The sequence below is a fragment of the Synchiropus splendidus genome, chromosome 9 (assembly GCF_027744825.2).
Source record: "Synchiropus splendidus isolate RoL2022-P1 chromosome 9, RoL_Sspl_1.0, whole genome shotgun sequence".
NCBI lineage: Eukaryota > Metazoa > Chordata > Actinopteri > Syngnathiformes > Callionymidae > Synchiropus > Synchiropus splendidus.
In genome coordinates this window covers 21,258,317-21,281,041 of record NC_071342.1, presented here as the reverse complement: position 1 = coordinate 21,281,041, position 22,725 = coordinate 21,258,317, and the positions used below count along the sequence as shown (strand labels likewise).

Here is a 22,725-nt window from a genome sequence, read left to right as displayed (position 1 = left end):
GGATCCAGCTGAAGTGCAGATGGCAACGTGAGGGATGGGATTCGAACCGGTTGATGTGATCGCTCGAAGACGTCGACAACCTTAATCCGGCAATGATTCAGCAGTATGAGTTCTACTACTAAAACTAGCAGTACCTTTGCTGGACTCACACACCTGGGTTTATTACTACCACTGAACTAGAGAACAACGTCCAGAAGGACAACGAGTCACTGCATTTCCTGAAGCGCTTCACTTCTGTTCACAAGTACGATCACGTCTGCTGTTATTACTACTTTACTACCAATAAAACTGTAATACTACCCTGACTTTTAAAGATGCTTCTGTGATAACCTTGTTTTTTTGTCCATTTGGTTTCATGAGTGAAACAAACTCCACGACGCTCAATCCAGGTTTTTCTTTATCAAAGCAGCAAAGCAGCATGTTGTCAAACACAAACGGAACACTTCCAGACTTTCTTTTTTAATACGTTTTTACAGCCGTCATAAATCTCGCCGCACAACACCATTATGCAAAATAGAATCACACTGGGCCAAGAGAGGAGAGGGGAGCAGCAGGAGTCCGTTCCTTCACCTCCTCAGGGCTTCGACGTGGACAGTGGAGGAGACGTGCTGTCGCAGGTCGCCGCGGAGCCTCCAGGGAGAAATGGCATTCATGAACACGTGAAGGAGACACTGTCCCATCCAGAGCCAGCTTCAAGGAACGAAGCCACAGGTTTCAGACTCAGAAGCTACGAGGAACTGGAGCTCAGATATTACACAAATAATTACACCTCAGCCTGCATCCTCCCACAGGTTCTGAAAGATTTTCATGCCGATTATACGATTGAGTACAGCTACAGTTCACAACACTCGCGCCGCGTGTGCATGCACTTCTCCAGGCTTTTGGCAGCAACAGGCGAATACTGTAAAGGTACATGCAGAGTAGCACAGGCAGTCTGAGTCGCTTCGGCAGATCAGGAAGATGCAGCTGGAAATCACCGTCCGGAATCTTAACATCAAGTCGACGGCTTCAGTGAGAAGATTAATCTCTTAATTCGATAAGAAGCTTTTGGAAAGTACACTCGGTGTCAGAGAATGAGTGACAAATTGATGATACACAACAGGAGCAGCGCGGCCATTAGCCTAGCTTAGGGAGCTACGCGTAGCTCAGGCTGTCTCTGGCTAGCTTCACCTAGCTTATCGTCAAAACTGGATGAAGGTGGAACTGCTTCGACACAAAGTTTCTAACTTTGTTCACGGTTGGACAGATGAATCTTTAGTGGCAATTATCCTGGCTTTGAATAATCTCATTTAAATTCATCATAACAGCTGTATAACTATAGCCAGACACTGGTTAAGCTACGCTAAGCTAATCATAGGGATTCGTAATGCAATAAGAACCAATGACAGTTCCTGAAATGTGTTGTAACTTTGTTTTCTGCAGTTAACCCAACACGATCGTAGAAATGATCCGTGTTGAGGGAGGAATGTTGGTTTGCAAAGAAAAAAGACGAACGCACTCTCAGTTCCTCGGCAATGATCATGTCAATGGTAGAAAAGCTTTGGCATCGATTGCCTACAAGTTGTGCCCGCACACTTGGAGCGAAGAGCGGCACGGACGGCATGAAGGATCCATTTCACACGGGCTCTTCTGCTCACGTCCCACATAAAACTGTGGTGAGTTTCAGTACCGACTCTATTTACATGTGTGTTTTTTATTTTAGCTTATTAGGCTAGTAAGGTTTCGAAGTGGACCTTTGCTACATGTTCGCACAACGCCGCGCTGCCTTCAGTCTGTTCTCCACCGCCCTTATGGCGGGAGAGGATGGAGTGTAGTCGTCTCGGGAAAACATCCACAGTTGAAGGATAGGACTTGTGTTTTCGGTTTCCATGGCAACAGCTTTAGCCGCTGAAGCATCGATCAGGGGATACAACGGCTGAAGGAATCTAACATCCGTCCTTCAAAATCAGCCTCTGAGACGCTGGCTGAGATTCGAGTGTCAGGTGGATGAATGAGCTTCTGGTTACCGAGGCAACAGGAACGTGACAGCCTTCACGGGAACCCGACTATGAAGTCGTCCATCATAGATCGACACAGACAAAAATGAATGAAAACTAGAGGTGAAAATGATAAAAACGGTGGGGAAAAAATTCCGCTTTTGCTTGGAGGTCAAGAGATTCAGTTTGAGTTTCAACACGGATTTGTGCTTGTGACTGTGAACATAGCACCAGTGACGTGACAGGCTGAAAAATAACAAAACAAGTCAACGGAGCACAAGAGGAAACCAAATAATAGTCTTTGTAATCGGGCTCCCGTCGCCACTTAAGTTGGCTGCGTCCTGGTTAGCTTCACCGTGACACCTCTTCACCGTTGAACAAGACTTTGACAGACCAGAGCCCCAAAGTATCTCCAACTGCTACACACTGTAATTCACACTGACCAACCTCCAAATTCTGTGTGTGAAAACCCAAAACTGGGCGGCGACAACAAAGCGAGGCCCTTCTTTGACCGGGGCTTCCCACTCAATACCCTCAGAAGCCTCCCACCCAGACCAGGTCGCGCTACTAAACCTCCGCTGAGGATAAACAAATGCTAAACCTGGTGTGTCGCATGCTCTCACACACCAACACGCACACACACACACGATGACAAGCCATGGTTGTGCATTCGGACATGTGTGTGTGAGAGAGAGAGCTGAAGACAGAGCACTAGCTGTGTTGAATTATTCAGGTGTCCCCGTCTGAAGGCAGAGAGGGAAGCCATCTCCACCAAAGATGGCTATTGCTCCGGATGTCATCGTCATCATCATGGCGGCGCTCACTTCCTGGTGTCATCGCTGCGCGGCAACATTGCATAGAAGTTTAGCTAAGAAATCTCTCATGCTGGACCCGAGCTACAGAGGAGTAAAGGAGACGACAGAAGCCGGTTTGTTTTCCGTGTGCGTGGCTCGTTCCGGCAGCTTCCTGGCTACGATGGAGCGGCGTGGTGAGAATGTATCTGTTGGCACGGACACTAGCGTGTGCCGGGGAGACGCGCGCGATGCTAGCAGCTGCCCGGGGAGGAGCACACTGAGCCGCACATGCTCAGCTTGGAGGACGATTCGGGTTCCGGCTCGGGATTGGGGTCCGGCTCAGGTGCGTCGTCGTCGGTGCCGGCGGCTTCGGCGTCTCCATCGCCGCTGGGCTCTTCGCTGCCGGCCTCACACTGGCCCTCCTCCTGCCGCCTTTTTAACCTGTAAACGTAAGATACAAAGTCACCAATAAATGCATAACTACCAACTTAATACTATTCATTAAGATAACTATTAATTAACATATTTATATTTTTATAAATATTTACCGTAATTTCCGGACTATAGAGCGCACCGTAATATTAGTCGCACCCACTAAATTTAAGAAGGACAATAGATCTTGTTCATACATAAGCCACACCGGTCCATAAGCCGCAGGTTCAGTGGTGCCGTCTGCGCTGCAGACTGGTCAGTGGTGCACCGACTTAAAAACAATTTTCAAACGGGATCCAGCATCGAGAGTGAGGAAATAGTTCAAACAAGCTGCGTAATATGGAGCGTCTTGATTTATCTACGCTGCTCTCACTATAGACAAGGTGCTGCTCTCCAGCCGGGATCAAGTCAGCAGCCAAAACCCGACTCTTGTGTTCACATCTTGGACTTTTGAGCCGAACGCACTTTGTCTGGAGACAGCGTCTCACATCTTTTATTCACATTAAAGCCCTCGAAATGCGCAGTTTTCCCCCCGCGTGCCCAAAGTTCCAACACCACTGTTGGTCTCAGCGGTTGCTTCTGGATTCCATGCCTCCAGGAGATCGACTGTGTTGATGGACATGCGGACAAAAACAGCACCTTTGTGTGCTTTAAGGGTAAATGAAAGGCCTCTGATTTCATCTGATTTCAGGCTGTAAAAATCAATATATTAGCCACAATGTTGTATAAGCTGCAGAGCTCAGACCACAAGAAAAAAATTGTGGCTTATAGTCTGGAAATTACGGTAGTTATTTTGTCATGATATTTGATTATATATGGGTAATAATATAATATAATATAATATAATATAATATAATATAATATAATATAATATAATATAATATAATATAATATCATATCATATCATATCATATAACATTATATTATATTATATTATATTATATTATATTATATTATATTATCACAAACTGAAACGAGAAAAGCACTCAGAGAGCACAGACCTCCGCCAAGCTGCCTATTACCATCCATTTAGTGACAGTTCTGACATGTTATTTTTTTCTACATTTATTGAATTGATGCATTTTTAGCATTTGAAATACCATTGACAGCAGTGATTAAAGATGTCGACGGCTCTAAGTAGTTCATGCGTTTCGAGACGTGACCCAATCGCACGTGTGCTTACTTCTCACGGTTGAAGATCATGAACTCCTGCTGCACCACCTCAAGGCACTCCTGGAGATAATCGTTCTCCTGCGGGCAGGAAACAGCTCATCATCCTCGTCGTCGTCATCCGCCGCAACAACATTCACCCGATCGACCATGTGACCCTGGCGGCCGCCAACACTTCCTTCTCCACACGCTCTCATTCTCTCAAAAACCACTCATGAATTGTTAGTGAGTTTCCTCAAATTGGATGTTCGGCCCCAGGCAGAAATAGAAGCTCATATTTCCAGAAGCAGCCGGGGCCATGACAACAGCACTGGAGGCTTCATAATTAAATCATCCGCTAACACACACACACACGCAGGCCTCCGAAATCCACGTCTGTTGGAGACAAACACCAACGCTGACGTTCGCTGATGTCATGACGACGGCTCCTGCTCGTGACTCTCACGCACGTGACAATGTAGTGAGAGGCAGATGAGAAACTGCAGGGAGGAAAATCGGTTGTTCCACCGATAATGTCTCCAGCTTGTCTCCAAAATTCTGAGACCTTAAAAGACTGTTACAGGTCAATGGGTGTTTCAACATAGTGGAGTTTTTTGGTGTGTGTCCCACCTTTTTAAATTGAAACTATTTTTGCCATAAATGTGTTTGACTTTTTACCCGTCAAGATTTTCATCCTCATATTGTGAGATATTACTTTTCTCAATTTGTTTGTTTAACTGGTAATTATTATTATTATTATATTATTACATGTTATGACATCGTATTACAGTACAAATTCAGTAACATAGTTTTGTATATAAATTTATGTCTCAAGAATTTTGTTTTTTCCAAGTTTGATCATTTAAATTTACTTAATGTGTTGTTTTGTGCTCAAAATTTCCAGCTTTCATCTCAGTTTTTTTCTCTCATTATTATTATATATTATAGTTTTTTTTACCCCCAACTTATACTATTTAATGCTGTGTAATTACATGCATTTTTTGTACTTTGGCAATAAATGTTTTGTATCTGGTTTCATGCTAAAAATTGGGACGTGAACATATACTTCAAAATGTACACAAGACTTGTGAAGATAGTGAAGATTGTGTTGCACAACTGATGCTTTTTTCTTGGCGTCATAAGAGCCATTGAGTGAGGGACACAGCCCTCATTTCAATCTGTGAGAACAGAACCAAACCAAAAAACCAAAATGTTTTGATGTTTTATAAAAGCAGAAGGTGGAACTGTGGCGTCACTCACAGACTGCGAGTCCTTGCTGTTGTCTCTGGAGCGATTCTTGGCCAGTCTTTTCTTCTTCTTGTGAAGCGGTCGGGACTCCAGGATCATCTCCTCCAGCTCAAAGGTGGGGTCGCAGTGGAGGCGACCTTTCTGCGGGTCGTTCGGAGCGGAGATACACACTCATAAATCAGCACACGCGCAAGGCCACACTCTGACGTGCGGCTAAACATGTACAGTCAGCTGCAGCTGCATTATTCAGCGGCTACACGTCGCTCATTAGCAGAAGTGCCAGCTTATGCTTTTCACGTGTTTATGGTATGTAATGCGTAGCGTGTTCACACGGCGGCGTCACGCTTACGTTTGGAACGAAACCAGCTTCCATCTTCTTTTCGTACACGGCGTCCCAGTTGATGTTGGCGAGGTAGGGAGCGGTCTGCATGTCCGTCAGGCTGGAGAAACGATGCTCTGGGTTCACGGTCAGGAGCTGCACACAGCAACACACACACACACACACACACAGCTCAGGGCAACGATATCGTCTTCAAAACCCACTTCCCACTCACAGTCAGACACTGCAGGAGGTGAAATCGACTCGGAAAAGTAACAAGCTCCCACAAATCACCCTGAAAATCTGAAGCTATTTTTAGCATCTTGAATTTTCCACCTCAGAAAAGTGAAGGAGTTTGTGAAGTGTTGTCTGATGTGTGTGACACTGGACCTGGCTACACCTTCAGTAGTCAGATTCATTCAGTGGTCAGGTCACAGACACATCGTTTTTTGGTTTGGTTGTTTGTGTGATAAGCCAACTTTTTTCTGATGGTGTCATTGTTATCTACTTTCCTGTCAGACTATTTCTTTTCTTCTTCTTTTTCATCATTCTTTCCCTATTTTGAAGAACAGAGACAATTTCCTGTACATTTCTTGACTTTTTTGGACTATTAACTTTCAACACAAAAAATCCAGTATTATTCTCGTGGTGTTAAACAGCTCCTCTATGTGGTAATAGTTCTGAAGTGAAGTGATTTTTTACTCCATCGTGCTCAAGTTGTGTTGCTGCCTCATGCCATTTTCAAGATTCACTTCAGTCACATGACTAGTTTCTCCGATGACTAATGTTTCACCCTGAACCAAACAAGGACAAAAAAAGAAGCTCATTTTGGGGTGCTTGGTTCTGACAAGCGTGAAAACATCATCGGGCTTCACACTGCAGGATGAATCATCTGTTGTGACACCACCGTTCAATCCCCAGAGTTTTGGAATTTGGCCGGAACCTCTCTGAAGCCATTGAGCGTCTCGTGTCTCCAGCCATGAGTCAGCGCTCTGCTAATGGGTGCAGCAGCTCTCGGCTCATCATTATTGTCCTTCATCCTCGCTGGACGTGGACTTTCTTCTTTGTTTCAAAGATTTCTGAGAGAGATGCGGCATGATGACGCCAACAGGGGGCGGTGTGGCTCAGGTCAGCGTCACTTCAGGGCTCATGGAGGGCGTAGAAGTGATCCAGCTGTGGCTTAGCCTCGACCTGCGGGCAGACCTAAGGAATGGTTTAGGTAACTCTCCTCCAGCAGGAGCCATTAGGTCCGACTGGGTGGACTCCAGATATGTTAATCGATTAGCAGCAGAGCGGAAGAGACCCACCTCGAGCGCACGCTCTCAGACTCTGGAATATCTTTCCTAAAACACAGCCGGGTACTTTTAAAAATATCTAGTGATGAAGCCAGTCCAAAAAACTGATGTGATTTTCAGGCAAAATAACAAGCTTCTAAGATGATAAAGACTCTAAGAAGTAAGGCACGGCACTGACAACAAAACAAAAATGGCGTCCAGTTTGTTATATTTTTGGTATAACTGGCCACACGACTGATGAGACTGACCTTCCTCATGAGAGAGACCAGGTCTTTAGGCCAGGCGGGGCTATACTGGACGCTGACGGTGCTGAAGAGCTGGATCAGAGAGTCCACTGAGTTGCTGGTGTGGATGTCGTAGGGTCTCTGGTGGAAACATGGAGTCACATCAGCAGAGTGACAACAAGAGAACGTGATGTAGCACGAGGACCTCACCCAGCCCCGCAGCACTTCGAAGACCGTCACCCCGAGTGACCACCAGTCCACTTCAAAGGCATAGCCGGTCCCTCCGCTGAGGAAGGACTGGAAGATCTCTGGCGCTGAAACACAAGAGGACACGACGTCAGCACAGAAGACTTTTGGAACATTTGATCTGAAATGCATTCAGTCAAGTGTCAACTCTGTGTTCGAGGGTGAGCGTCAATGTGGACTCAAGTCAGGACAGATTCTTCTTTAGGAATGTCACGTCATCATGAGCTCTACGACACTGTTTTTCATCCTTTTTCTAGCCACGGTACCCTCGATCCACTGACAAAAATCCTGGGGCACATCACCAAAAGAATCTGTGCTTAAAGTCCTATAGAAAATCCCTATTCATTTGTGAAACACTGTAGCTACTGACACTCGCTTGTTATTTTGCCAGGATATTTGCAGAAACAAATTGCAGAAAATGTCTCCAGAAATGGGTGGGCAATATAATTTACTAAAATAACTAAATAAACTAAATAACTGTTTGGATTTTATCACTTCTCTTTTGCATGGTTTTATTGTAGTCGTGAGTTTCTAGACAAATCCTTAGCTACTTTGCCAGAACTTGCGTCATAAAAACAATGATTCTTTCTCTCTTCACATTTTGGAGCACATTTATTTTGTTATGCATTTAGTTTTTTTGCCAACTTTTAAACCACAAAGCAAACTTTGACAGTCCATGAGTATCAATAAAGCTTTGAACGGAGACGTCACGTTAGCCGTTAGCTCTGCAATGCAGACAGTCTTTGGCGTCGTGGCTCTGACAAGGATCCCTCCCTCCTCCCCATGAGTTTGTTCAGCAAAGAAGATCGTCCCAATTTCTTCCATGAGCATCAGCGAGAAGCTGCAAACACACACTCTGCTCCAGATCTGAAGAGGAAACAGCGGCTCCGTCGGCACGGACGCACAGCTCCAGCTCATGAAATGAACTCTTCAATATCCTCTCCGTTGAGAACAAGAAACGCTTGTACTATGGTCGAGGTTTTCATTTCACCCATGGGTGATTTTAGTCATTTTCAGTAACGCTCACTAATAACTGCCATCCAACTCCACTCAGATTTTGCTTGCTCACTCATGTTTACCATCACAGGACACAAAAAAACATATAGCCCAGCATGAGTGCAAGCACCTAGAAACCTTTTTTTTTTGCCCAGGCAGAGGCTTGTGACCCACTGAAAACACTCCCAAAAAGTGGGTCGTGTCCCGCTAGTTGAGAGTCGCAATGCGATAATAACTTGCCATGACCGATAACAAAAGTAGAGCAAAAGCGTTGATGGATTTAAGTTCTACAGTCAACGTGACTCTCACCTTGAACAAAGTTTGTGGCTCTCTGAGAAGCAGGAAAATAAAGGTCTCACCATTCAACCAGGAGAAAGTTTCTCTCTTTGTCAGTGAGTAGGATGTTTGGAAACTGTATTAGAGTCTGAGAGCCTGAGTTGACGCCTGTTTAAGGAGCATCAGTGAGCGCTGGATTGATGAGCAAGATATTAACCCGAGCATCAGATCAGACTGGCGCGAACAATGATTTAATCTGCTGTTTGTCTGACAGTTGCAGAGAAGCGTGCCGAACCGTGTCACCGCCTCCGTCTTGACCTGGCTTCTTCACAAGTCTTTAGCTGCTCAACAAAGTAAGAAAGCAGAGTTCGCACGCTCCAATTAACTGAATTGCTTCTTCTGCTGGTTTATTTCGGGTAAGCGAGTGGAGACGGGAGGAAATATTTGAGAGAGTCCAACTAATTATCTCCACAAAGGACGGCGGCGTTATCGGTTTATTTTCTTTCTGCCTGTGAGTTTGCAGGATTAATGGGACAGAAAAACGGTGCGGGAACACAATCGATCGCCGCGCTGGTCGCTTCTAACTGAGGTGGAGTTGTGAGGAAGAACTTTGCAGTTCATACCAGCAACATTTCACATCTGTGAGGGTTGTTTTGATTCCCTCTCAACTGCTACATTGAAGTGACTCTTGTGTCAAGATTCCGCTTTTATTTTGGTCACTTGAGTCTGTTGCTTTCTCCCTCCTTTCTTCCTGTTCCTGTGGCACACGGCTGGAGCCATTTAACCCCTGCTCACCTGTGTATAAGAGCATCTGGACTCCAGCAGCGTGTACCAGATCTTCTCCTCTTCATCCCGTGGTAAATTGGCGCTTCTCGTTCGTGCTTGCTTTCTGTGCGCTTGTTTGCTAATTTTGACTATTCTGTCTGAAACCCTGGTGCCTGAGTTAGAGTTTAGTTTCCGTGTGTTTCCTGGTTTCTTTTGTGATTGACTATTTCTGTTCATTGTGCTTTTATCTCTCTGTTTCCAGATTTCAGTTTGTTTGATTCTCCCGGTTCAGTGACGCTTTCTGTTGTGGATTTATTGTTAATGATTAAAATATTGTATTTTGACTCGCTCCTGCAACTTTCATCACTGCACTTGGGTCTCACTCCACGTCTTGATACGTAACATCTTGCTGTTGATGTTCAGTTAAACTAATCCATGCTCATCCATGTTTGGAAAATGATCCATAAACTTCTCATGAACATTGTCTCTAAGTCTTTAACTTCAGTTTCTGGTCTCCTCCCATCACATTATTTATCCACTGTGATCTTCTGTTGACCCTTCAACAAGGACAGTTTCGTGCTTCTTTACCTCGTGGCTGTTGCAATGGACAAGGAGCCAACATTCCTGATGGATTGTGGTTTGTTCCCCACAACTGAAATTGGAAGCTCAACTTTGCAGTAGCTCAAAGAAGCAAAAACATGTCTTCCATTGCTTGTTCATCTCATTGTGGTTTGGTGATGTTTTTGGGACCAGCGAAATTGAAGCATAGTGGGTTAAATAGTTAAATGGAAGTCGAGAACAAGTGTGTCGCAAAACTCTGTGGCTGGTCTTCAAGACATCTGACTTCGCCAAAGTTTTGATGTTATCAATCTCATAACATTAATCCTAATGGAGGACCTCAAATGGCCAGACTTGGAGAGCTGCTTGTTTTGAACACATGAATATATATTATGAATATTTATACCCATGTATGGTTTGGTTCCCGCTAAGGCTGTGGCTCTTTCTCCGTCCTTGATGATGGTGGCAATGTTGAAGTCCGTCAGGTGAGCGTGACCTGTCAAGAAGAAAGTCCAAGTCACACTTCTGCTGGCTAAAAAAAGGAGAACATCTGTGATTTCAGGAACCAGACCAGAGTGTCCTTTTGTACCAGACACTGCCGTGACCTCTTTGAGAATCTGGGTCGGCTTGGAGTCCTCACGACAGAGACACCTAACTCACCTTGTTCGTCCAGCAGGATGTTGTCCGGCTTGACGTCTCTGAAAGAGACACAGAGGAACGTCATTGAAGCCGCGACCATCCCACTCATGCGGGGGATTTCCAACCAGCTCATCCCTTCCTCATGCTCACATGTTTGATGCAGTGGACCCTGGATCCTGGGGGTCAAATCGATATGGGCTTCTGAGATTGTTGACTTTAACATAATGCAATGTTGAACAAATATATGTTCGATTTGTTTAAACAAATCGCCCACGACTACGGCAGCATGTTGACATCTGCTCGCTGAGGCAAGTGTGAAGAGCATGCTGTGAGGACCTGAGGGTGCCCAGTCTGAGTGAGAGCTGAGACCCTGGAGATGAATGCATGATGGCCACACAATATTTCCCTCCACAGCCGATTAACACCACATGCCTGCCGTCTTCCTCTTTGATGAGGAGAATCCACTCTCTTGTCTTCAAGGAGAGAAACAAATCGGCGATGAAGATGAGCGCGAGGAAGGATCTAGCAGGTGGAGAGCTCTCTTTAGTGATGAAAGAACGCAAGCGAGGGAAGACTCTTCTCCAGCCTCCTTCATCTCATAAGACTAATTTTGCATCCGCGGGCCTGGTGGCAGCAGCTGACTGTTGCTAGGAGACCAGCAGAAGGGTCTTCCTGCAGTTGGCGCAACATAATAATAGCGTAGTATTCCGCTGTCACAAACTTACAGGGTGGAACCCAATTGTGGAGCCAGCGACGGCAGGATTACAGCCGCGGGAGCTGACAGCATTGTGTCGAGATCTGGGATAAATATGTCTGTTCTGTTGAGAGGTTTCAAATACGACAACCTGTCCACGACTGGACGCCTGCACATCTGACACACAGTCTGTCAAGAACGTCAGCAATTGTAACAAGTGAATTTCATAAGTGAAGTAACATCACTTCAATCTGTACTAGTGTTTGCTGAGTAAGAAGAAGTATTAATGGGACAGTATATATATTGCCATTGACTTGACAGCATTGTGATAGATACCAACTATAAAGAAGTTCCTAAAAAGAAAAAATGATAAAGAATGTGATGGCGCCCCCAACGGTAAAAACTGTTCACCTGTTGGAGCAGTTTTTAACATTATTATGGCAACACTTTCATTTCCAATATACTTAGCTTCCTTAGAGTTTATATATGAAAAAGAAAATATTTTTACAATATTTGGATATTTTTTTATATTTATTTTATTCCGAATTTTAGTTTTTCCAATTTTCTCAGCAGTTAGCATCAAGTGTATTTTTTCCCTTCTTATTTTCTTATTTTCTTTCTTTAAATTAGATGGACATGACTTCTGGTTCTGCTGCTGGTTGGACTTTTCCATGACAAATATCTTTGCGCTGATCACATGGTTTTCATGTTATTTTACAAGGTTTGTTTACATGTCTGGTTATTGAACACAAATGAAATCAGTAATTCTGAATTCAGAAATCAGTTATCGGTGAAATGATCAAAGTGGTTTTCAAGAAGCCCATGTGGTCAGTTTGTGTATTGAGCGTAGTGATGAAGTAGTTGCAGCAAAGGGGTCGACTATAACAACAAGTTTAAAACAGTTGAAAAACAACTTTTATTTTCATTTTTTTTTTTCTCTTAATTATGGTCCAGTATTTTTCAGCTTATAAAAGACAAACAGACATTTAAACAGCAGGGCCAAAAAGAGTTTTGAACAAGGCTCAAACACGTCTGCTGCCATCTGTGGGACCAAATCGGAGGTCTGGCAGGCAGCAGCTCTGACAGGCGACTGGCACGCTCACACTCAAAGCAAAGTGTTTTGGACCAAAGCGAGTCACCACGTGGAAGATGACGGGCGGTGACGACTGCAGAAACACACCAGAGACAATTGTCTTTGGACGTACACAGAATCTGAAGTGGTGGTTCTCAGCAGAGGCCCACGGAAGAGCTTTGATTTACCTTCACAGATTGTTGCTGTGGACAGTGAAAGCAACCTGCATCATTTCCACACCGGAGACGCTTAAATTGGACAGAGAGATGAAACACTCTGGCAGTTATTTTCAGGTGTCATAATGGATCAGGAGCTCTGCTGTTTGAGAGGAGAACGTGTGGCGGTCGGCAGGTCACTGGGCGAAAACACCCGTGATAGACGCTGTGTACTGTCGATAACCCTGTCATCATCACCAAATACACAGCATCAATTCAAACTCTACAGCGCTGTCTGCGTCAACCTTTAGGTAGTGGGTGTCGCCCCGAGCCAACAACAGTGTGTCAGGTGTCTGCAGGGACGTAGGAGGACCGCCGGCAGTCACCGAGCTTATTTTACCTCTCGCTTAGTGTTTAATTCATGGCCAACATTTCAGCTGCAGCCGAGGCTGGAGTGAATCTGGGGTCGGCTGTTAGACGCTTGAGTTCATCGCAAGAGAGGACGGACGTCGCAGAGGAGGCTCGGTTTGTTCTTGTGCTAAAAAATTCTAGTGTCGGTGATGTAGAGCCTCTGGTGGCTCCTGTTATCTCTCAATGGAATCTAAATTATTTTCTTTATCTGTGGCGTCAAATATGAGGCTCATATATCAGGATCCTTTATCCTGGTTCCATGTCGCCATGGTATAATGCGCACCAGAGTGAGCTTGGTTTTCTCTGCAGGGAGTTTGCTCTCTGTTTAAGAGAGAGAAGCTCAGTCGTCCAGGAGAGACTCAAAGTCCGACCGGGCACTGGAGAGGCGTTCAACTGGGGGAGACCCCGAACACACCAGAGGGAAGTCTCTTCTTCGACTGACCTCAGATCGGAGGCTGAAAACTGAAGGCAGGGTTTTATATGTGGATGCGCTCACCTGTGGATGATGTGCTGACTCTGCAGGTAGTCCAGCGCCAGCGTCATCTCGCACAGGTAGAGTTTGACGGCGCTCTCGCTGAACTGCACGTTCTGCTGCAGGTGGTAGCGGAGGTCCCCCCCCAGCAGGAGGTCCACCACCATGAACATGTCCTCCTCATCCTGGAAGGAGTACCTGGCGGCGCCGTGCAGAGGAGGGCGACAGAGTTGAGTGGCAGATCACTCAGTGGGGAGAGTCACATGCTGCGCAGACACCGACGAAGCCCAACGACTCAGACAGCATCACATGATCGACACACGTGCGGACAAAGGCTGCGACATGAACACGAAAGCCCATTCAGTCTGCATGCAGAAGTGTGCAATTCAGTCACTCTGAAACTGATTCACGTACTGGTTCTCAGCTGATGAGAAATGTGACTCACCAGGACTGAACTTAGTTACAGACTTCAGACGCTCTCAGATGTGTGGGACTCAGCGATCGCAAGAGTTCGAATCACTTCCTGTCCGGAAATTTATGACCAGTTGCTGGACAGAACAGCAACTAGAGAGTCACAAGGACTCGCTGCGATGTGGTGTTTCTGTCACATTAACTAATAGTGGGATTCACTGAACCACCTTCTTTCTAGTAACTTGTGTTAGTGTAACAGCGCTGGGCATTGTGGGATTCAGTGGAAAGCACGAGTGGGACTCCAGTATTAAGCACTTAAAAAATAAAAAATGAAAGCAACTTCCTGTCCAGAAACTAGGTGTCACAATGATTCTGAGTTTACTAACTTCAGACCAAGTCCTTGTCCACCCACTTGAGTCACATGACTCTAAAAAGTGTATTGTAGTAGTGACAACGTTTCTAGAAGACGAGCGAAATTTAGTGATACAACTAATCCCATCCACCAACTGGACTCCCATGAACAGTGATCTCATGAGTCAGACTGACTTCCTGTTGAGCAATTTGAGCCACATCACTCTAAAAGTGTGAGATCCTTTCTGCAAAATGTAGCGATACAACGAATCCCGTCCACCAACTCGACTCGACTTACTTCCTGACGAGCAATTTGAGTCATAAAAGTGTGAGATTCTTTCGCGTTCTAGTAGTCACGTCTCTCTGAGACCTGTGAAATTTAGCGATACAATGAATCCCATCGACCAACTGGACTCCTGTGAACAGTGATCTCATGAGTCACACAGACTTCCTGTCGCGCAATTTGAGCCACATGACTCTAAAAGTGTGAATTCTTTTTGCAACAATTGGTGATTCAACGAATCCCGTCCACCAACTCGACTGCTGTGAACAGTGATCTCATGACTCAGACTTACTTCCTGTTGAGCAATTTGAGTCACATGACTCTAAAAGTGTGAGATTCTATGACTCGTGGAGTGTGGGATTCACTAGCTGTTTTTTTCCGAGTCACTGCAGAGATTCAAGTTCAGTTGAATTGCACACCTCGAGCTTTTAAAAAAAGAATCATGCACTTATTCAAATGACTAATGAACGAGATGCGAGTCAAGAACTCCTTGCGGCCTCAAATGAAAGCTCAACCTGTGAGCGATATATACACAGTTACTGCTCTAGAGGTCACATCTGCAACGCGGCCAGATGGGTGAGCAAACTGTTTTGTGGAGGAGAATCTGGACTGAGCCTCTCGCTGACGGCCTCCGCAGCTTCTCCGCCGACTCTTTGCTCCTCATCAAAGCTGTTGTGTCTCTATGAAGCTCTCGGCGGCGGCGATCGCATTCAGGTGCAATTTCCTGCCTGTCTGAGAGTGGAAATGGAAGCCGAGTGAAAATAATTCCATTTCATCCTCAGATCGCAGGAGACACCGCCGCAGAAGAGACGAAGAATCCAATTTGAAGTCAAATTGTTTCCTGCAGCAACACAGCCGGAGAGTTAAAGGTATTGATCTGATCAGGATTCTCACCGATGGATCAATGACCACCGTCAGATGAAAACAGTTCAGTCATGATTTTAAAAACTTCCATTAAACACATTAAAAGTAAACTTTATTAAGATCATATTTTAGTCTTTTTAGTCATTATCACTGTTTTAATTACTTATTTTAGACCAGACTTTTTTTTCTAAAATAAAAAAGGAAAATATAACATATTGTTAAAGATACTCTTTAATATTTTTACTTTCATACATATTTCATGCTGTGCATGTAAATAATGGATTTATATTTTATTTGTTTCAACAAATTACCATTCCACATTTTTAAACCAAAATGCTATACTTTTTTATACATACAGTCACAAATAACCTCAACCATATGAGGTTATTTCCTTCTTTAATTTTAAGTTTTGTATAGTTAGTTTAGTTAGTTATATATAATTTTTCATTTATTTGTTTATTTTCCCCTGCAGTCTGTCTACATGATCTTAACATATTCCCTATTCAAGTTTTTTTCCTTCCTTAAAAAGTTTCTCAGAAAAAAAAGTTCTTTATTTATTTTCCCCTGCAGTCCATCTACATGATCTTAACACGATCAGTCAACCACCTGGTGGCGCTGCCTGCTGATCTGCTTGTGAAACACTAACCTGCCTGCACGACCAGCCCTTGCTTCACCTCACCTCATCCCTGTCGCCCCCTAGCGTTTGCCACAAATCTAACTTGACTGAATAATTCATGGGCTTTTATTTATCGACTTAAGACTCAAGCTTTTGATGAGTGTTTGTTTTCGCTATTTGGGATAAAAAAAATTACCTGGTAAGTGTAGTACCTGTTTGTAGCTTTGCTATTGTAGAGTAAGTTGTCCAGGCAGTCAACTATTATTATTTGTTGTTGTACCGTGGCAATATCACAAGAAACTACTGTGTAAAGTGTCTCTAAATGTGGCCAGATGGGCAACATTTTAAAAAACAAAATGTAATGTCCATGTATGTGGACACTACCATGAGACAGCCAATGTTTTTGTGGTGGCACGCACTGAAACCCAGACGCTGACCTCTGGCATCAGCCCACAGGGTCTCAGGTCTGTCAGCTACATCCTCCTCCAACGGTGTTAAGGTCTCCGGGGAGTCAGCACGGAATGAAAAATGTTGTGTCTGAGCGGGCAGAGCGACAGTCCTCACAGAAGGAAGCATGTCACACAAAACGGATAAAAGTGAGGCGCCCCAGCAGATGGCAGCTGCAGGAGGCAGCCCCGCGTTGGCAGGCATCCTCGCCGTCACCTTTTTATCACCTCATTGTCAGCGCAGCCTCTGTCCCGACACTCGCTATCTCCACCGCCGACATATCTGGGCCTCCCGTCACCGGCTGTTCTGGTTGTCACTTCCTGATGTTGGCGGGGTGACACGACTTGTCAGACCACAGCGGGCGACTTGGAGGAGGACGACTTTCATCACCTCCTTTTAGGGACGCAGAAGAAGTAACTCGCGTTTGAAGGAGAAGAGTGACGGGGACACGTCCGCCAGCATCCTCACCCGGGTCCCTGTGACACACACAGATGTCCGTGCACGGTACCAGAGCCAGACTTACCCCAGACTGTCCAGTAAGTTGAGCATCTTGCTGGAGGTCACAAGGCTATTATGATTATATAATGAATGATAGTTTGCTGTGATCCCTCTTTAAACTGATGCCCATGAAATATAAAGGACACCACACAAACTTTTTTACAATTTTCCTTGTTCCCTTTCTATTCTTTACTGTCTGTTGTACTAAGTTACGGCATTCATTTGTTGAGTCATACATAATCTATCCCTCTTTCAAGCATTAGTATCAAAATATTTGCTGACAAATCCCACCGATTCTGACTGGCCCCGAGTGTATCTTCTTTGAGAACAGCTTGGGAACAGACGTTCTGCTTCAGTGCTCAAGAAAACAGCGTCGTGGAGGGAGGGACAAGAAGGACGTGACAATGGAAAAAAGAAAATTACACTGAAATCTACCTCAAGTGTGTGACAGAAAATCAACACTTCTGAGTAGCACATTTTGCCAAACGTTCGGAATACGTTCCTTGCTTATTCCATAACGTTGGGTGTGTCTGGGGGAGACGGAGGAGCTTCTCTCACTTGCCCGCCACTCTACCTTCTGACTTGCTCGACACGTTGCAATCTGATCTATTTCTAGCGCAATTACATCTACAAGATCGATGTTAGCATTCATGAGTTCGACTGACACTCTGCCTCACTGATCTCGTGCTTAACATGCAACACTCTCCCCTCGGGTTATTAAAAGGTTATTAGCGGAAAGAGAAATCTCGGCGCTGAGTGATCGCCCGGCGTTACTTCCGCCTCCGATGAGCGGTGTTAGCGTTGAAAAGGCAGGAGGAGGCGACTGGCAAAGTCCAGTGCAGTGCAACCGTTGGAGTGACTGGGAGGAATATGAGCGAGCTGGAGTGAGAACAAGGAACAGGCTGAAATAATCAGGCCACAGTGACAAATGAGCCGGGGGAGGCAGGGAGGGAAGTGGAGGGACGGAGGAGAGGAAAACAAGAGCCTGTGATTCTGTTGTTGGGAAAGTTTGAGTGGCCTCAATAAAGTTTAAATGAAAGACTCAATCGTGTGACGATACAACTGGTGAGCTCCAGCGTGTCCTTTTTAAATGCCGCCCTCTTTACAATGACACCTTAAAGCCTCGGTGAGTCAGCGGCAATAACAAGAGGACGCAGCATTAGAGAAACAGTCCAGCTCTGTTGGGAATCGTCCTGTTGTTCGCCGTTTACGAGGATGATTTAACGCTGGGCCCGGCTTGATGTAACTGCTGACGGGGGGTGTAGAGGCTAATTTGTTCCACGGTCTCCAAAGACCTTGTTCTGTCCAGGCTCGAATCAATATTCCTAATGGAGGCTGGGCAGGACGCGGCACATCTATCCTGGCTCTCGCTCTTGGTGGATTATGAAGGGGTGGGGGTGGGGGCAAAGCCCACGAGTCGCCTACTTCGGTGGTGGCTTCAAGCTCATTTGCTGAGCTCTTTTAACTGTTGATGTGGCCAAGTCACGGTTTCATAAGGCAAAGGTGGGACAATTCTAGAATGTTAGACACGCCAACATGAGAGCAGGGCGGTTCGGATAGACTTGGGGACATGCCAGGCAAAAGAAGAGCGAGACAGAGGTTCAAGCGCTCGGTGGATGAGGACATTTAGAAGATAGATGTTTTAAAGGAGGATGATCAAGATAGGGTCAAGTTGGAGGATTTGCCAGGGAAACCCCCGATGGCAAATACCGAAAAAGAATGAAGACGAAAGGAGGAGAAGCAACATCAACACGCTCTTCTGAAGGGGAATTCATGCCTGGTTTAAAGGTCTTCTTAAAGGTCTGTGCTTTCTACTCAGTGCTCCAGTTGAAGGAGTCTTTGCCACAGTGGTGCCCCAACATGGGGTTAACACAAAAGTGTAGATAGGTGGGGAAACGGGTGTAGTGTGTCAGTAGAAGAAACACCGTCACAAGAAACACAGGGCTAAAAGGAGGAGTACCAGGAACAGGCATGAGAGACATTGGCTTGACTGCAAAGAAAAATCATCTTCTAACATGATAATAATGTCGGCCATTCTCCCGCCGTTCGCCGGCCGGTCAGTGGCGGTAAATGGTGGGTGAACCACCCACCGCGTTTCCGATCAACACCTCTTCGTGTGTTTCAGAAGGGCCGCCATCTGCTCTAGATTTTTATTTGGGTGGGTTATCTTTCCACCTCCCGTTACCTCACTTGCATATCGTAAGCATTGCTCATCAGCTTTCCAGGCAGAAAGCAGCCGGACATGAGAGAAGAGGATAACTGACATCAGCGTCCAACTTATCGCAACAGATACCCTTGTTCCTGAAGTCCAACCTCTGCTCTTTGGGATTTCAAACATTTGCGGGAGAACGCAGAAGCCGGTGTCTTTTCATGTGCGACAAATCCTTGTGTGGATTTGGTGGAGCAGCCAGTGATTCTTTCTTCCTCCTCCCGGAGTAATCCCTCCAATGTAACCTCCGCTCCTACACATCATATCTTTGCACCGTCCAGGCAATTACTGTGTGCTGCAACACCGGTCTGGCTTAACGCCGCCTTTCTTCCCGGCTGACGGGACGCGCGCGGAATCTAATGAATTTCCTCTGAAGGTAGACGCGCTCAAAAGCAAAACGTGCCTTGACAGAAAAATTGTGCCCGCAGGTTAGAAAAGAGGAGAAATATAAATCCTCTTAGTCGACTCTTCGTTTTTTGACAGAGCGAATCAATGCCAAAGACTTCTGAGCCTCACCTCCGCTTTCTACTTCCGCTCTGTGATTACAAGAAGCCTCAGTGCCTCTGACAGCTGTTTGCTGTGTTTTCCTGTATTCTGTCTAACTGGGGCTGACGCCTCTTCCAGCCTTTGTAGAAATACAGAGAAGGCAGTCAAATCAAAGGCAGAGTTTCGTTACAGGGACGTCCCTAGTGTGGGCGTAGTATTCCCTGGCTGCACTCAGGCCACGTCCGCTAATAACTGACAACCACGAAAGCCTGCCTAAACCAATAGTAGTAGTATAGGAGCGAGCACGACAACCATTGTCTGATTGTTATGTTGTACAGTACGTGTACTTTAGGAACAGTGCTCGGACATGGCAACCAAATTTCCAACCACCTATTGTCAACCAACTAGTATGGGACAATGACCTCACAGTTCAGGACCACACAGTTTTCACTACTGCCAAGTTGTTTTCATCATTCTATTTTGTTCCATATTTTGACCTTTCCGAAACTGAATTCCTAAACCAACCCCTTTCCTGAACCTAGCCGAGCCCAAACATTGGTAGCATTACCAATGTTACACTTCAACTGCTGGTTCACAGCTGACTGACTTGACAGCTATGCCAGTCTGCTGGGGGGGGCGGGTTTAATGTTAATGCTGAGTCAACATGACGGATCAAAGAGGCAGAATTGTTGTTATTTATCTACTCTGGAAGTATATTAAAAGCTAAAAAAAAAAAAAGATTTGGACGTCACCGTCACAAACATGTCATGGGGCAGCATAGCTGAGATGGTAGAGTGGTCGGCCTGTGACTGACAGGTGGCTGGTTCGATCCCTGCTCCTGATGTGTTTGAGTCCTTGTGTCCCTGAGGAAGACACTTAACCCTGGTTTGACGGTTCAGATGGTGCGCCGCGTCGCAGCCTACTGCCATCAGTGTGTGAATGGGTGACTTAGTGTAAAGCGCTTTGGTTGCTGGATAAGAATGGAAAGCTTTATACAAGTAAGAACCATTTACATCCTGTGCTCCATTATTGCAGTGTTTGCCGTTTTATCGTGGCACTATAGTGACATTATTCCATCACTATTGGAAGTTAACAATTTAATCGTCAACTATTGAATATGTTGAATAGTCATCACAGCCCTACTCTAAACCACACAATACATGTCCATTCAGTCTTCCTGCTCCTCTTAAGTTCTGTAGTTCCACCCTACCTGCACTCTCTTCTTCACCTCCCTTCATCTCTGCTCCTTACCTGCCGTTAACCTGTTGGACTTGCTTAATGTATAATCTTTAACAGAACACAGTTAATGCCGTTGCTAACTGGGCCAGTCTGACTTCCTGCAGGGCCTTGTTCAACTGTATTGGTGAGTCTTGGGAGGAAATATTAAGAAAAGTTTACTGTAAAAGTCATCATCTCCTCTGTGGCCTCTTGGGAAAATTAATAACCCAAGGGCTTCATCAGCAAAATAATATACAGCAAAGAAGCTGGCTAGCTAGCGTGCATTGCAATGAGTTGAGCGAAGAGCGGAGCTGCTGGAGCAGTCACTATGTCTTGTATATTAAATAAATCATCCAGATCTCGGCCGAGGATAAGCTCTCGCACTTTGTCTCGGTTCATCTTCTCCAGATCTACACATCATCAATCCATCACAGTACGCGTGAAAAACAAAATCACCTGGCAGCGTCGGCTCGACCGAGATAAGAACACGCAATATCATTGGAGCATTTACAGGAGTTAAGTGCTTGGTGTAATGCGCCGTGAACACTGTGCCAGGTCCCCAATTACATTTAGAAGCGTGTCCCGCTCGGAGATGAGCGTTGAATAATGAAAGCAGCCTGGATTCACCCACATATCCGACTCTGGGGAGGAGTGAGGTCATTTCAAACCGCAGTAATTATCAAATGTGGGCTCCACGGGCTGCCAGTCAAAAATGAAAAACCCAGTATTCTGCTTATTTTCCCAAGTTCTTGCTGGTTTCTGGAGGACGGTTTTGCCACTCAAGCATGCAACAGCATTCACAGGGAGCTATTTTAAGCAGCGTGAGCATGCACCTCTCCTTTCTCTCTGTTTCAGAGCAAATCTAGGGATGCAGACAGACAAAGCAACGCACATTGAAAGTGAAGAAATGTTGGATAGTCACCAGAGATTTACTAAAAAAACATGTTCAATTTCCTGAAGGATCTCAAGCTCTCTAAAGACGTTTCGGACCTCGTCTCGCTCGATGCACTGGTGTTTGTTCATGTACTTCATGGCGTACATCTTCTCCGTGTCCCTCTTCTGCACGATGCACACCTGCGGGGTGAAGGAGAATTTGTCAAGACAGACTCGTAAAAATGCTCACCATGACTGAGGCACATTTGAGCTGCAACCAGTGCTTCTATGCAAATAAGTTTCCACAACAGCCCACAGCTGTTGATTAACACAGGCGCTTTGTTGAGGCTGAAAACGTGTCGAGCGGCGTCGACTCGGCTTCCAGCCGCCAACCAAATCATCCTGCCGCATGTGTTTCAGGTGTATTTGTGAAGGTTGCTGGAAGGACGACGCGCCAGAAGGGTCTGAATACAGGTATGAAACGAGTGGAGAGGTGAGGTGGGGAAGGGCTGGGGGTCTGTGTGTGAGGCAGCAGCTCATCGATACCTTCACTAACTCATGAAGGTAATGAGTCATGTCCATTGATGTTTTACTTTCTGTCAGCCTCCGGAACAGCAGACTACATTCTCCGGTAATTCACTTGACTGAAGCTACTTTGCCTGGTTCAACCAAGAGAAAGAGAAAGCTCTCCCTCGATTTCTACTCTCACCTGTTGTCTGGATCAGTGGTTCTTAACCAAAGGGCCGGG

General features: G+C 45.5%; 1 protein-coding gene across 1 annotated transcript in view; it reads right to left on the bottom strand.

Annotated features, from left to right (window-relative positions):
* Positions 1–372: 372 nt before the first annotated feature.
* The window catches only part of LOC128764507 (serine/threonine-protein kinase 32C-like), an 82,099-nt gene continuing 59,746 nt past the window's right edge, over positions 373–22,725 (bottom strand). Inside the window, exons 3-12 of the mRNA XM_053874273.1 lie at positions 22,027–22,178; positions 13,746–13,919; positions 10,939–10,976; positions 10,685–10,774; positions 7,648–7,751; positions 7,462–7,578; positions 5,949–6,074; positions 5,612–5,740; positions 4,386–4,453; positions 373–3,211 (exon numbers count right to left, since the gene is read on the bottom strand). Coding sequence (XP_053730248.1) covers positions 3,022–3,211; positions 4,386–4,453; positions 5,612–5,740; positions 5,949–6,074; positions 7,462–7,578; positions 7,648–7,751; positions 10,685–10,774; positions 10,939–10,976; positions 13,746–13,919; positions 22,027–22,178 — 1,188 coding nt within the window. The 3' untranslated portion in view covers positions 373–3,021. The remainder of the gene's footprint in view (positions 3,212–4,385; positions 4,454–5,611; positions 5,741–5,948; positions 6,075–7,461; positions 7,579–7,647; positions 7,752–10,684; positions 10,775–10,938; positions 10,977–13,745; positions 13,920–22,026; positions 22,179–22,725) is intronic.